Source organism: Lipotes vexillifer, unplaced genomic scaffold (assembly GCF_000442215.2).
Source record: "Lipotes vexillifer unplaced genomic scaffold, Lipotes_vexillifer_v1.1 scaffold671, whole genome shotgun sequence".
Taxonomy (NCBI): domain Eukaryota; kingdom Metazoa; phylum Chordata; class Mammalia; order Artiodactyla; family Lipotidae; genus Lipotes; species Lipotes vexillifer.
This window is the reverse complement of record NW_006782851.1, coordinates 1,690,621-1,707,414: the sequence shown is the minus strand read 5'-3', so window position 1 is coordinate 1,707,414 and position 16,794 is coordinate 1,690,621. Positions and strand designations below refer to the sequence as shown.

The window sequence follows — 16,794 nt, the reverse complement described above, 5'->3', positions numbered from 1 at the left end:
GGAATGCCGGCAAGAAAATTCCCAGGAAGATTAAAAAATAAAATACAGTTAAATCTATGGAGTAAATAACATGGAATCATTGCTGATTTTATTCAAAAGCTTCCCCTACTGTTCTCTGCCTTTGCAATCTGATGAATTAGAGCAATGCTTCTGATCATTCCAAAAGTTTGTGCCCCAGGTCATGGGAAAGGTTAACTCAGAATCTATGCTCTGAAGTTGATGAGTTTTCCATCCTTTGAGTTCCTTTAAAACTTTTCAATTCCCAGGGATCTCACATGGGGGAAAAAAATGCAAAGAACATGTGCAGTTCTATCAAGAAATCTCTGAGGGAAGCCAATCTTAATAGAAGTTATTAAAAATGATTAGCTTCCTAAGATATGACCAATCCCTGGAGTTTCCCTTACAGGATATTTGTGGGGAGGGCCAGCATACAAACTAGGGTTTCCAAAGATGAAACAGAGGTGTGAACGTTTTTAAGTTCACGTTACAATAGAAACTATAACAAAAGATGTGGTCTGTGTAGCTCCTGCGCTGTCAACGTGACTTTTGGAGATGATCAAATACAAAGCAATGGGCCATGCAAGAAGAACAAGAAGTAACAGTAATTCAAAGGACAACATAGGGCTTCCCTGGTGGCGCAGTGGTTGGGAGTCCGCCTGCCGATGCAGGGGACACGGGTTCGTGCCCCGGTCTGGGAGGATCCCGCATGCCGCGGAGCGGCTGGGCCCGTGAGCCATGGCCGCTGGGCCTGCGCGTCCGGAGCCTGTGCTCCGCAACGGGAGAGGCCACAGCAGTGAGAGGCCCTCGTACCGCAAAAAAAAAAAAAAAAAAAAGAAACAAACAAAGGACAACATAATTCAGCAATTAGGCGACAGGCAGCTCATTCAGATTAGAAAAGAACTAACACCTACATCAGCCTTTTGAGCTCCCCTGTGCCATGAACGGGCATGTGACAGCCAATGAGATCTGTCTTGCTTTCTGTATTTCAATTTCCAAAAGAATTGTGATGAGTATGTACACAATGAAAGTAAAATTACTCTTTAGGTATTGCCTAACTGCTTCCAGAAAGTTACTTTCCTCTAAGGAGTGCCAAGGCAGGGTAGATAAATTAGGCCCCAGAAGACAGGGACTCAAAGTTTCCAAATTTTTTTAAAAAATCACTAAAAAGTAACAATACCAGGAAGCTTATCTCAGCACTAACCTCAACAAAGTGTATCCATGTGCCATGTTGGTTATCACTCTGCTTTTTCTGAATTCGATAACTGTGTCAAACAGTATTTACTCCTGCTCAAGATTTTTTAAAATAGTTCATAAATAAATATTTGAATTTAGAGATAGTCCTCTTAGCTGAGTATTTATTAGAAAAAGCATGTGAACAGTGCAGTTAAACTTTACACAGACCTGTGGGGTTTTGAACCCAGTGGAGACAAATTAAACCACAATCATTGTTTCTGCAGAGAGAAAAGCCTTCAATTAAGATATGTGGATACCTAATTTGCTTTTAATTATATTGGTTAAATAGTTACATTTTCTGGTAAAAGTCTGGTGAATTTAGACAAAGTATTCTAAACACGGACTAGAATAAGAAGTGCCCAAATTTGTATTCTGAATGTCTATTACACACTGTAGCAAGAAATCAAAATGCTATTTAGACTAGTTTTAAATTTGCACAATGCATATATCACAGTTAGACATGTGCAGTGAATCTAATTCCCAAAAACACCAAATCAAGGTTATAATATCACAGACCGACAGAGGAGCACTGTCCCAAAACACAGCCGATGTTGAACTTGGACTATGAGTACTAACTACGTAGCAGGCGGACGCCAGTAAAAAGCCCCCGGGACGGTGCCCCTTACAAAGTAGGCATAACATCAAAGTAAGGCTGATATAAACAACACTATAAAAATAACAACGGGGGCTTCCCTGGTGGCGCAGTGGTTGAGAGTCCGCCTGCCGATGCAGGGGACACGGGTTCGAGCCCCGGTCCGGGAAGATCCCACATGCCGCGGAGCGGCTGGGCCCGTGAGCCATGGCCGCTGAGCCTGCGCGTCCGGAGCCTGTGCTCCGCAACGGGAGAGGCCACAACAGTGAGAGGCCCGCGTACCGCCAAAAAAAAAAAAAAAAAAAAGAAAAAAAAAAAAACCCACAACGGGCCCAAACAAAGGCACTTCAAATTAAAAGAGATAAAATAAAACTCTCTTTATCGAAATCCAATCAAACTAATTTGTGTAAAGTCAGCCAGAGGCAGAAGGGTGCTCATCAACCCAGCCTCTAAAATAATGTTTCTTTGTTTTTCCCCTCATTTTGCCTTTTTTTAAAAAAAATTGGAGTATAGTTGATTTGCAGCGTTGTGTTACTTTCAGGTGTACAGCAAAGTGATTCAGTTATACATACACACCTATTGTTTTTCCAGATTCTTTTCCCTTTTAGGCTATTACAAAACATTGAGATAGTTCCCTGTGCTATACAGTAGGTCTCAAAATAATGTTTCCAAAGGAGCATCCTAGCTTTGTCAGAGGGCTGAAATTAACCCACAGCTTGTAAAATATACCCTCCCTTCGCTCCTTCCTGTTAATATGTCTCCCACGACCAGATCGGAGCATCTGTTTTGGAAAGCTTGAAACAGGGTGCTCCCCAAGTGCATATCTGTGGTATGTTGCACTGTCCAATACTGCAGCCCTGGGCACGTGAGGCTATTGAGTCCTTGAAGTGGAGCTGGTCTGGATGGAAATGTGCCTCCTAAGAGTAAAATGCACGCTCCATTTCAAAGTCTGAGTACCAAAACAATGTGGAATAGCACCTTAGCCCTTTTTATGTCGCTCATGTGTTGAGATAATAAGATTTCGGATACAGCAGGTGTGCAGTTAGGAACTTGGCCTTGGCCAAGAGGTGGTCTGGCTTTCGCCCTGGGCTTCTAGGAAATAATCTATGTGATTCCTAAGGGGCATATATTTCTCTAGGGAGAGGCCAGCCACAGCTAACAGTCTTAGGTAGGGGCTGGCCATACCGGAAAGACCAGCCACGTGATGGAAATTGGGCACTTCGGGCCAAGTGGTATCAATCTGCCTGAAGACTGGATTCAACCCTGTGCGCAAACAATCAATCAATCAAGTCTATGCAATGAAGCCCCAGGATAAACTTTGGACACCAAATGCAGTGAGCTTCCCGGGTTGGCAAAACTCCGTGCATATGTCTCAGATCAATAACGGGAGGTTGAGATGGTCATAGATCAACAGCCAGAGGGTAAAATGTCTTGACTGCACCAGGGAGAGGGCGATGGAGGATCAGCCCCTTGCATCTCTCCCTTTGGCTGATTTTAGTCTGTATCCTTTCCCAGTAATAAACCATAACAGCGAGTGTAACTCTTTGTGAGCTCTGAGTCCTTCAAGCCGTTTCTCAAACTTGAGGGTGGTTATGGGGACCCCCTGAACTTGCCGTTGGTGTCAAAAGTGAGGGCAGTCTTGGGGAGAGTACCCTTACCCTTATCCTTTGCAGGCTGGCTAACTCCGGGAGGTGGGTTAAGTAAAACAGATTATTAAAACTGATCTTCCTTGTTTCCACTTACTTTTAAAAATGGGACTCTCAGAAAATTGTAAATTACATCCATGGCTCATCTTTGTAGGTTGCACTGTATTTCTGTTAACAGTACTGCCATCAAGAGTGAGCCTGTGTTTTCATAAAAATTAAGTTTGAGAAAATAACAAGTTTTAGGCCGGATTTTATGCTCAAAACTATATTTATCTATACAGACTCTACATGAAATCACAAAAACAGTAAGAAGCAAAGACCATAAATCTTTCTAATCTGGGATAATTGGAATTTGATTCTGGTTTGATAATAATTACGTAGGGTTAACTAAGTTTGGACCTGAGCCGAGCCTGCTCACCAAAATAAAGGAGAAAATTAAAAACAAAAGCTGGCAGTTCAATAACGCAGCATGAAACTTAACTACTCAAAAATTGCATCACTGTTCCGAACACGTAACTACAAGTAGTCTCTCCACAAAAATCCATCTCAAAGCATTACATAGATATGGCTGAACAATGAACCTTTATATTATTTCTACACAGTTTTCATTTGCAAAAACTAATCAAATAAAGGTATTGAGCTGAACTTTATTGAAAAATCATCCACCAAAAAAAAAAGTACTAAAGCTGTATTAAAAAACAGGTTCACATTAGAATTTAATAACTAACCTCCACCACTTTAAACAATAAAAACAAATTCATCCTTTCTTTTATGAGCTTTTTTGATGCTGCCTGTGATATCATCATCCAAGACAAAACAATTTTTGCTGTCTTCTCCATTTCTTTCTTCAAATGCCTTGTTATTATATTTGGAAAAGCATCTGTCTGAAAACAAAGACTGCTAACCTAGGATGAGGGTAGATGTGGTGTGGCTGACCTCCTGGGTGACAGGCAAATGGTCAACTTAGTCTTGACATGTAAGATGATCCTTCCAGGAGTTCCCCGGCAGTCAGTGGTTAGGACTCTGCGCTCTCACTGCTGAGGGCCCGGGTTCAATCCCTGGTCGGGGAACTGAAATCCCACTTGCTGCGCAGCGCAGACAAAAAAAAAAAAGAAAAAAAGATCTTTTGACAGGACACTGCTGGATATTCTCAACACTGCTAGCAAGCCTGCCCAAAACGTAACTGGTCTATGTATTTGACGCAGTTTTCTCATCATTACATCGAAAAGTTAATCCCAGGCTTCCCTGGTGGCGCAGTGGTTAAGAATCCGCCTGCCAATGCTGGGGACACAGGTCCAAGCCCTGGTCCGGGAAGATCCCACATGCTGCGGAGCAACTAAGCCCGTGCGCCACAACTACTGAGCCTACGCTCTAGAGCCCATGCTCTAGAGCCTGCGAGCCACAACCACTGAGCCCACGTGCTGCAACTACTGAACCCCGCGTGCCTAGAGCCCGTGCTCCACAACAAGAGAAGCCACCGCAATGAGAAGCCCGCGCACCGCAACGAAGAGCAGCCCCCGCTTGCCACAACTAGAGAAAGCCTGCGCGCAGCAGTGAAGACCCAACACAGCCAAAAATCAATCAATCAATCAATAAATAGGTGTTACAATCTCAAGGGATAAGTACCAAGTGTGGCGGATTATTAAAATGGACCTAATCAACGGCTCCCTCCCTGCAGCCCTGCCTTTTAAGGCCACCCTGAAGATCGTCCCATAAGGAGGTAGAGGCTATAGCTCCGTGCTTGACTTGCTCTGGCCCACAGACAGTAGCAAACAGCACACACGCAGAAGCTTGCAGCCTGCGCGTGCACTGGTGCCTGCTCTCTCCTGCCGCTGAGCCTAATAAAGGGCGACAGACCACATAGAGAGAGACACCAACTGTCCCAGCCATCCCAGCCGAGGCCCCAGCACGTAAGCAAAGCCATGCTGGACTACCCAGCCCTGCTGAGCTGACCCCGGCCAGAAATGCCCAGACAACACAAAGCATAAATGATAAATGGCTGTCTTAAGGCACTATGCTTGAGGTGATTTGTTATGTAGCAAAATAACTGATACAGCAGTGAACACATCTGTACCAGTTTTGGAGGGCCATAGGTTTTACAGACAAAGGTGACATTTAAAACTGAGAAGTTAGGGAAAGGGGGGGAAATCATGGAGGATAAACTTGCTTCAGCAGGGAAAAGCTTTCTTTTATGTCTGGCTTAACAGAAGGCAGTTGGAGTCTCATATTTGCTGCTCTATTCAATCTGTTTCCATATGTTGCTTTGGCTGAAGTGTATAAAGAAAATCCTGCTTCTTGCTGATAGGTAGTTAGAAAGGGGAGGAATATTTTAATATGGGCCTTTAAGGAGCCTTTCCAGATCATTATAGGTATTACTCTTGGACATGACACCAAAACTCAACAAAGGGTAGCTTCTTAAAGGTTAGTTGCAGTATGGAACCTGAAATTATATCATACCCTGATATATTCGAATCCATAGGTCTATCTTGCACTTTGATGGATCTGTTATCTATGCATGATTCTGTGATGCCACGTATTAGTCATTTGAAAAATATTGGTTCACTGAGTGATGCAGATCTCACAAATGTTGAACCATTTCATCACACAGCATCCAAAAAAAAAAAAAATTCACATTTGTTAACACAACCACTGATCTCATCAGGGAAGGATGTAAGGGGAAGCTGTCTACTTCCTGGTGGCTTACCAGATTCTAATTTTTGCTTTAAAATTTAAATGATATCATTGGCAATAGATATTACCCGTTGTTTATCTTGAAGTGACTCACTCAATTGAGTCATTTTTAAGAAAATGACTGCCAAATGCCCAAGTCTGAGTAACCATAGTTTGGTTATCAGTCCTTCAGATAAAAAATTGTGTTAAGACATGGCTGGTTCAGTCTGCAACCCCAACGTTGCACCAGGGCCTTTGCTCAAGATAACCCCCATCCCTCATTCAGAGGCAGCAGAAAGAGCTGATACATACTTCCTGTTTCATCACCCAGAACATTAAAAAAACCATATGTATTCAGAGGTTAATGTTTGATAAAAATTTATCATTTTTATGCTTCATCGAGGACATTCTTAAGTGAAAAACTGGCTCTTTTTTTTTTTAACTATAAGTGGGTGATGGTGAATAATCCATCAGTGCCGATGGGTACCCCTGCTTTCATGACAATGAAGGCGTCAGCCATTTTCCTCGCCACTGCCCCTCACATGGTGAAAAAGGCTTTTGCCTTTCATCATGCCTTTAATAATGTCTGAGCATTATGACAAAAATAGGTTTGACTTTGTGCAGATCCTGAAAGAGTCCCAAGGACCCCCCCTTTGAGAACCACTGGTACATCACTGCCATAAGGCAGATGGACAGTCAAACTGACACAAACACGAAACTCAGAGCCAGGAAGCTTGCCGTTTTTCATTCATTACACTGCACTGAAAAATGCACCCTCGATTCTCTGCCTGGGGAGTTTGAGGTGAAAAATAAGAATATGCACACTCTGGTTGCAGGCAATCTTCACGTTCACGTGCACATGGTACTCTCGGCTTTGGCAAAGGTCGACCAGTCCCACAAAATACTGCATTTGCCCATGTCCCACTGCAGCTGTTTCCAAGCGTTAGATGTTACAAAGTGAAAGCCTATAGATAAAGAACGTGCACAGCCTGTAAAATGCCACCGACAGGAATAATGCCTCCAGATGACAAGGGCCTAAGTGCTGTGCACAACAGTTTGCTGGTAAGGCACGAGGGCCAGCAACGCTGGTGGCCCAGGGGCACTGCAGGAGTCACCATCTGAGAAAACAGCATCGTGCCTACGATCCAGTGCAGGAAAGCAACCTTTCAGCTGGCTTTTTCTTTAGTTTTGCAGACACCAGCCCCACCAGTCCTCTGCAGAACTCCCCACGGAGGATTCAGATTCCCGCCAGCTCATCTCACCCCCCCCAAGTCATAATGAATTTTAAAAGTCAATAAATGCATTAACTTGTAGAGCTACAAAGCCCTCTACTCATTAAAGCCCTTCAAATAAAGAGTCCAGCCTAGGAAACTCCAGCTGCCACCTAAGGGATTGCTACTCCCAACGTGTACAAGGATGCTGCAACATTTACAGTGTAGTCCGTAAATCATCCCATCTGAGCACATAAAATGAAAACAGACAAAGCATGAAAAGATCTGGCGGGAACTCCCCTGGTGGCGCAGTGGTTAAGACCCTGCGCTCCCAAAGCAGGTGGCCCGGGTTCGATCCCTGGTCAGGGAACTAGATCCCACATGCATGCCACAACTAAGGAGCCTGCCTGCCGCAACTAAGACCCAGTGCAACCAAATAAGTAAATTATTATTTTTAAAAAGAGAGAGAGATTTGCAAAAACTAAACAAAAACAAAAAAGAAAAGAGCCGGCTATTGGGCTATTTTTGCAATTTAAGAAGAACAACAAAAAAAATCAGTGACCGTCTAAGAGTATCTACCCAAATAAAAAAACATCAACATATGGGAAACATAACACACTGCTGTGGCCACCATGGGCGGTGCCGATGGGAACCATGTCAGCTCTACTAAAACTGCCTTTCTGTTCTCTGATCCTGCAACTTTGCCAGCATAACCCAAATCAAAACGTGAAATGAATACGTACCCACTGCCTTTGTGCCGTTTCCTTCATTGACTCCGTGAAAGCGACAGCGAATCTAGGAAAATGAGCAAAAATAATGAAAATGATTAGGGCAGAATCTAATTAACATAACTGTGAAACAGCTCTTTGGAACAAATTGTGAGAGACAGGTAAGTAGCTGAATTTACAGTGCGATCAATCTTTATTAGTCGTGGTCATTGGCTGTTAGATTTCATCTCCACTCACATCCCCCAAAAAAGTTCTGTCTGCAGAAAATGAACAAATGAAGCTCAAAACTTCCTGTTTCTTGTTCCTTCATGGAAGGTGAGAGAAGCAGAGATAAAGACAGAAAACAAGAGGGACTTCCTTGGTGGTGCAGTGGTTAAGAATCCGCCTGCAGGGGAATCCGAATGCAGGGGACACGGGTGCCAGCCCTGGTCTAGGAAGATCCCACATGCCAAGGATCAACGAAGCCCGTGCGTCACAACTACTGAGCCTGTGCTCTAGAACCCGTGAGCCACAACTACTGAGCCCACGTGCCACAACTACTGAAGCCCGTGTGCCTAGAGCCCACGCCCTGCAAGGAGAGAAGCCTCCACAATGAGAAACCCACGTGCTGCAACGAAGACCCAACGCAGCCAAAAATAAAATAAATAAATTTATTAAAAAAAAAAAAAGACAGAGAACAAGATGCACTAGAGAGGCAAGGAACTTAGATAATATTCAGGGGCAGGTGATCCGGTCCACTGGCTTTGCCAAAGGAAAACTAGGCAAAAGGGTTCAAGATTTACTGAATGTCCCCGTTCATCGAGAAATGGCGGTTTCCAGAAGCAGGACTGGGTACACGTGGAATGAACCAGGAATATCTTATGGGGCCAGAAAGTAAGAAAGCACTCAAAACATGGCAAGGGCTTGTCGAAAGGATGCAGGAGTCAACTCAAAATATCTCCAATGGCCATGGCTGGGGTGATCTGGGCACCAAAATAAGTAATAGGAGTGATGGGTAACCCATAGAGTCAAATAAAATAAATAGCCATGGGTCTGTGTTGATGTAACTAAATAATTGAATAAGTAAATGGGGTCCAACAGACAACTCTTCCTTATAGTAGAATTCCAATTAACAAATGTATGAGTGGTAGAAACAGAAAGTCATCAGTGCGCAAACGGCGCAGTACAAATTGTTGCAACCAAGAACCATTAACAGGGGATTCCCTGGTGGTTGAGTGATTAGGACTCAGAGCTGTCACAGCCGGGACCCGGTTTCTATCCCCGGTCGGGGAACGAAGGTCCCGCAAGCGGCACCTGGCGTGGCCAAAAAAGAACCATTAATAGATGATTCCTCCCCACTGGCATGACCTGGAAAGGGGAGCTCGCGCCCCGCGGCCTGTGTCTTCTCCAAGCCTTCCGTCTTCCCCCTCCTCACTCTCCCCAAACCAGCCACCAATCGCAGACACAGCCAAATCGCATGCCTCTTACTTAAGGGAGAAATACGGAATCCTTCCCTTTGGGTAGAATAAACGTGAGCAAGCAGGACCAGACCACCTCAGACCTTGCATCTGAGCCCAGTAGGGATCGGACTGCTGGCATCACTTATGAGATGCTCTCCACGTCCCCCGAACATTGGCAAGAAACACAAATAAACTGTATTCTGAGGGCATCAACTTTACTCCAAGAAATGAGGATAAAAAGGAGAGAAAAGCAACTAAATAGCAACTGCAAGGAGAGTGCAGAAGCCTTCCTTTGTGGAAATCTGCAAAAATGAGAAACTTAAGAATCAAACAAAGAACAAACTATGCATGTAAATTGCCTGTCACAGTTCCTGGTCCCTAATTCATTTAACATCTGATAAACATCTGCTATTATTATGTTCTACTAGTACTAACACCACTACTGGGACTTGTGCAAAACATTAGGGCGCCCCACGTGGCCAGTGAACAAATTATTTGACAGCCTAAAACCTTCAGAAAAAAAAAGACACCAAAAGCAAGAAGAGCCATCGGACAAAGAATAAGGTCAATAACACAAAGACCAAGCAATTTACCCCATAACAGCGTTTATGAATAAATGCACAAGTGCAGTTTTCAAGGTGGGTTTTGTGGAATGTTAAAGCCACTCATCTGGCAAGCGTGATGCTCTACTTTTCGGTGAGAATGTCAGCTCCACATGGGCTGGAACGCTGCTCTGTTCATGGCTACCTCCCCAGCCCCTGGAGTGTCTGGCACCCGGGAGACGGGCAAAAATACCTGCTGCCTGTATACGTGTATAAGTAAGAGAAGGAACAGTTCTGCCTCAAATTCCAACAGGAAGCAGGTGAGGGGGAGGGATGGGTGGAGACGGGGAGGAAAGAGCAGGAAAATGTCCCAGGTGTGCAGAGCGGACCCTGTGTGCACGGCAGCCCGGCAGCTGACTGTGACTGTCCCCCACCCATGTGACCGTCCCCACCATCACGTCCTGCTCATTTCAGGACCCAAAATGAGGCATCAGTAGGAGCTACAGCGTCAGTTTAAGACAGCAGGGAAGGATGAGAGTCTTGGGAAGGTTCTCCTCAAAGGTGCATGTGAAAATGTTTTTGGAGTCAGAGGGGTGAACTGGAGCTAACTTGAAAGACATGCCACTTATTCCAGGGCCACAGATAACACGGTCTTTCTTCTGGCTCCTCATATAGGAACAGGGGGCCTGGCTTTACACCCACCTAATAGATAAACTTTTAAGAGAGTTTCTAGCCCAAAGATCCTTGGAAGATAAAGATATTTAAAATAACACATTTCTACCATTTGCAAAAGCCAAGACATGGAAACAACCTAAGTGTCCATTGACAGAGGAATGGATAAAGAAGATGTGGTTCATATATATAATGGAATACTACTCAGCCGTAACAAAGAATGAAATAATGCCATTTGCAGCAACATGGATGGACCTAGACATGATCATACTAAGTGAAGTAAGTCAGACAGAGAAAGACAAATACCATATGATATTTATATGTGGAATCTAAAATATGGCACAAACGAACTTATCTACAAAACAAACAGACTCATGGATGTAGAGAACAGACTAGTGGTTGCTAAGGGGGAGGGGGGTTGGGGGAGGGATGGAGTGGGAGGTTGGGGTCAGCAGATGTAAACTATTATATATAGGATGAATAAACAACAAGGTTCTGCTGTACAGCACAGGGAACTATACTCAATATCCTGAGATAAACCATAATGGAAAAGAATATTTAAAAAAGAGTGTATATATATGTAAAGCTAAATCACTTTGCTGTACAGCAGAAAGTACCATAATGTTGTAAATCTACTATACTTTAATAAAAAATAAAATAAAGTAAAATACTATTTAAGGTAACATAAAAATAAAATAAAATAACACATTTTTTAGGAAAAATATAAAAGTACCACTTTTGCACTTTTGCTTGAACACTGCCATTTCAAAACACACTTACTTTGACATAGAATTCTGTTTGTCAAAAACATCTTTAGTAACACTGAAAAACCATATGAAATTACCAACATTCAACCAGTTTTGACCTACAAAACAGTAATTTCACGTGCCATTGATTCCGTAATCGTGAGAGTATTTGTGAGGCAATTCATTTCACACAAACTCTCGTTTGCTCATTTGCTAATGTTAAGTTAAAGTTAAAACAATGTTAAGTTTTTCTAATATGCACCTGGATAAGACTTCACTAAACAATTTCCACAAATTTCAAATACTCCTTATTTAATTTTGGTGTTTATAACTACCAAATACTTATTATAATATTCATAAGCTATAAAGTGGATGCTAAAATAAGTTCGCACACTATACCATACAGGAAAAGTTTTCAATGCTAAAAAAGTTGAAAAATATACCTTATCGGGAAAATATAACTATTTAAATGAAACACTTGTTATAAAGCTAGACAAGTTCAATGCTTTGTTCTACAGAAAAGTATGCTGTATTGTGTTGGACAAGAAATCTGTGATTCATGCAACTTCCCTGCCCACTAACTCCAATCAATATCCCCAAATAAAAATCAATGTGTGGGACTTCCCTGGTGGCTCAGTGGTTGAGAGTCCGCCTGCCGATGCAGGGGACACAGGTTCATGCCCCGGTCCGGGAAGATCCCTCATGCCCCGGAGCAGCTGGGCCCGTGAGCCATGGCTGCTGAGCCTGCGCGTCCGGAGCGTGTGCTCCGCAACGGGAGAGGCCACAGCAGTGAGAGGCCCGCGTACCGCAAAAAAAAAAAAAAATCAATGTGTGTTTTAATAACAACACAATGAATAATGCTAATGATAATATCATACGATGAATTCATTCCATATGGTTTCTCCCAAGCAGAATGATTTTCCTTCTATGAGATAGTGCATTACAAACTGCAGGAACCTAAAGGCAATAAATTTTTAGGGTGTAAGAACAAGAAGAAGAAAACCTATAATGATAGATCACCTTTCGAGGTGAGCCAACACTGTTTTAATACGTTCATTTACTGTAAAACACACACACACACACACACACACACACACACGGAGCGTACTCTCTATTTTAAAAAGGTTGCATTTCCACATTTATGTCCAGGAAGTCTTCAGGAAGAAGCAGGGTCCTGAAATGCAATGCCATCTATTTGTAACCCTAGTTTTAAGGGGCAAGATTGACACCTATCTTTCCCCACAAAAAAATTAGGCTGCGAAATAGAACCTGGGGTTCTGTCCTTGGTGTGGATCAGAAATGCGACAGTTACATACACTTGAAGAAGTCTGGATTCCCACAGCTTCTCAGCCATGCGAGGGTTACAGACGAGCACAGAAAATTCATGGTTAGTATAGCTTTGTTATACAGCAGAAACTAACACACCACTGTAAAGCAATTATACTCTAATAAAGATGTTAAATAATAATAATAATAAAAAAGAAAGGAAAAAGAAAATTCAAGGTTGGCCACTTACTGGGGACATGGAAGCAACCTAAATGTCAATCAACAGACGAATGGATAAGGAAAATGTGGCATGCACATACACTAGAATACTTTTCAGCCTTAAAAAAGTAGGACATCCCAACATCTGCAACAACATGGATGAACCTGGGACATATTTATGTTCAGAGGAACAAGCCAGATGTGGAAGGACAAACACTGTATGATTCTACAGACACGTGGAATCTAAAGTAGTCAAACTCATGGAAGCATGAGTAGCATGGGAGGGGTTGGGAGAGGGGGAAACAGAGGGAGGGGGAAACAGGGAGGTATTAGTCAAAGGTCACAAAGTTTCAGTTGTACAAGATGAACATGCCCTAGAGCTCTCCTGTACAGCAGAGAGCCTGCAGGTAATAATACTGTAGGTAAACAATTTGCTAAGAGGGTAGATTTTCTGTTAAGTGTTCTTATCATAAAAATTAAAATAAAATAATAAAAATAAAGAAGGTGGGAGTAAACTTTTGCAGGTGATGGATGTGGTTATAGCATAAATTGTGATGATGGTTTCACAGGTGTACACTGATCTCCAAACACATCAAGTTGTGTGCGTTGATCATGTACAGCTTTTTGCATGGCAATCATTCCTCAGTAAAGTGGTTAAAAAATTAATAAAGCAGTGTGTCCACATTTTAAAAATTCAACACCTGTTGTTTTTTTTTTTTCCCACAGTGATTCAAAAATTTATTAGAGTTGAAAGGATGCTTCAATAGTACTGGTTGGGTTTTCGGTAAGCTTTGAATTCAGGGTGATTCGATGGCAGGTGAGACTCTGAATCATCAGCAGCCAGTGGGTGCACGGGGGGTAGAGACCACATCCACCCATGTCAACCCTTCCGTGGAATCACCCCAGAAAGCCTGCCAAGAAGAGTGCTTTGCTTTGGGTATGCATGTATATTTCTTCTTTCGATTTCATTAGCTCTTTTTTTCACAATTTTTATATGAACAGAGAGGATTTGTATTTTATTATGATGTTAGTTATTATGACTGTGATTGTTATAAAGAGAAAATGGGGTGTTTTTGTTTCCCCACCAAGCCTCCCAGTTCACTCCAGAATCCTGTACAGATATTATCATTTTCTAAGAATGCCTCGACATGAAAAAGGTTGGGAACTACAGCTCTGGGTTCTCAGCCAGGGGCAATACTTACTCTCATCCCAGGGGCTAGAAATGTGGGCAGGTGTGTTTAACTGTTGCAGTACCCGGCAGGTGCTGTGGACACTCAGTGTCCAGAGTCAGGGACACGCTGGGCAGCCCCACAATGAATAACTATCCTGCCCAAAATACCCACAGTGACCCTACTGAGAAACCCGCTCACTGGTTGCTCTCACGAACGGTTCATATATAGCCCAGAAATCTGTATAGGTTAAGAGCCACGTCAAAGAGATTCCTCTTGACACAACTAGAAACATGAAAATTACCACAGAAAACATCTTGTTAGTGAAGGCAAATATACAGTAAAGATGGTAAATCAGCCGTGTATAAAGCTAGTAGGAAGATTAAAAGACAAAGAGTAGGAAAATCACCTGTATACCACAATCTACATAGTTAAAGGAGATGCAAAACAAAAAGATGTAAAATACGTACGACGTCAAAACCAGTAAATGTTGGGGGGAGCAGGGTGGGGAAGTAAAAAGGCAGCGTTGTTAAAATGTGCTTGAACTCAGAGACCAGCAAGTTAAAATAATCACATAGATGGACAGACAGTAAATACAGTACGTAAATATGTAACATCTTTGTATGGTGACAGACGGAAACTAGACTTATCGTGGGGATCATCTTCAAACGTAGACACATATTGAATCACTATGTTGTGTAACAGGAACTAACATAGGGTTGTAGGTCAATCATACTTCAAAACCAACCAATCAAACAAACAAACTCAGAGAAAAAGAGATTGAATTCGTGGCGACCAGAGGCGGGGAGTGGGGAAGGGGCAATTCGATGGAGGCAACCAAAGGTACAAACTTCCAGGTGTAAGATAAATAAGTCCTAGGGATGTCACGTACAACATGATACATATAATTAACCCTGCCGTATGTTATATGTGAAAGTTAAGCAAGTAAATCCTAAGAGTTCTCACCACAAGGAAAAAAGGTTTTTTTTTCTATTTATTTACATTTGTATCCATACGAAATGATGAATGTTCAGTAAACTTACTGTGATAATCGTTTCAAGTACGCAAGTCATATCATTATGTTGTACGGCTTAAACTTATACAGGGCTGCACGTTAATCGTATCTCAAGGAAACTGGAAAAAATATTCTACTTGGGGAAACCTGATGCAAAGTCAACCCCAATCTGTGTGCTAATAAAGTTTGAGTTTATCCATATCATCTCTTAGCAAGAATTCTGTTTCTTCCACCACTCAGAACATTCTAAGCACGTTCATCCAATATTAACTGTAGTCAAAGAACTATTCAAGTGCAATAACTTGTTTACAATGACTATTTGTGGCAAAATAAACAGGCATCAAATGAAAGGAAAGATGAACAAAAAGAAAGAAATCGATTCTACATGGAAAGATGTAAACCTCCCAAACTACTGGTTTCCTCTGTCTTTGTGTGTCAGTGAATTTCATCCAAAAGGGTTAGATGCTTAACTCCTGTGAAATTCTCTTAAGTATTACCTGGCTTCTTCTAGGACTTTTCCCATCACTTTGTTTTTTTCTCCCTGCTTAACGTCTTCATTTAAATCAGTTCCACCAAAGATGATTCCAAAAGGAATTCCATGACCTGCAAAATAGGATAATTAACAAACCTTTGGAAACACCCCTTGGTAACCATCCCAAAGCGACAATATCCAAAACTGAAGTTCCCAGAACATAGGGGGCATATTTGGTTGTTTGTTGAATTTTACCCACAGCTCTTCTGAAGAGAACAGGTGTCACTGTTAAGGACATGACATGGGGTTAATCACGTGAGACAAGACGATTTTAAATCAATTTACTTTCAATTTGAACACATGAAAAATGTTGTTGGCCTCCATCTATCAAAGCCAAGCATATCGTTCGGAAATGGGTTAATCTGGAGCTACTGGTGCTTTTATGACAGAAAAAGAGGGCTTCAAATTTAGATCTGCTGTTCATAGTAACCGTCACCGTGCTGGCAAGGAACCAAGAGGGAGAGGAAAGAGACACATACTGTATCTTCAGGCACACACAGTACAACAGCGATGATAGAACTTGGAGGGCACAAATATATGGGAACCAAAAATACTGGAGATGTTGGCGCGCGTCAAATGGAAAAGGATTCCCCCGGGGAGCATATTTATTCTGAATGAAGGGCCCTGGGCTGATGCAAGGCACATTCCCTGGCTTGGTCATTTCACAAGGCACCAAGCATGCACAGATCAAGGTAAACAGTGTGCTCATCAAACAGGGCTCCCCAGAAGGCCTTCCAAAGGTCAATAAAAATTTCAAAAAAGCAAAGGCAAACCACTAAACAGACCAGATCTAACTTGAGTCCATACTGGGGTTTCTCAAACAAGCCATCTCTACTGAGATTCAATATGTAAGTGGAAAAGGTACAGATCTTTCCTTGTATTTGCCTTAGAAGTGTTTTGTCACGCAAATGAGCAGATTCTATCTATCTTTTTTCTTTCTGGTGAAGTGCCTCTCACTTCACTGCGAAGAATTCAGCCTTTAGCTACTAAGCACACCAATAACACATAAGAGGTACAGAAAGCCTGTAAGTAAAAAACTCAAATGAAAACTTAAAAAAAAAATTTTTAAGTAAAAAAAAATCAAGTGCATTTTGATTAACACAATATGTGTGTA

At 42.3% G+C, this 16,794-nt stretch overlaps 1 protein-coding gene across 1 annotated transcript in view; it reads right to left on the bottom strand.

The window, feature by feature from the left end:
• The window catches only part of GLT1D1 (glycosyltransferase 1 domain containing 1), a 106,984-nt gene that overhangs the window by 56,366 nt on the left and 33,824 nt on the right, over nucleotides 1-16,794 (bottom strand). Inside the window, exons 4-5 of the mRNA XM_007455456.1 lie at nucleotides 15,646-15,751; nucleotides 8,096-8,147 (exon numbers count right to left, since the gene is read on the bottom strand). Coding sequence (XP_007455518.1) covers nucleotides 8,096-8,147; nucleotides 15,646-15,751 — 158 coding nt within the window. The remainder of the gene's footprint in view (nucleotides 1-8,095; nucleotides 8,148-15,645; nucleotides 15,752-16,794) is intronic.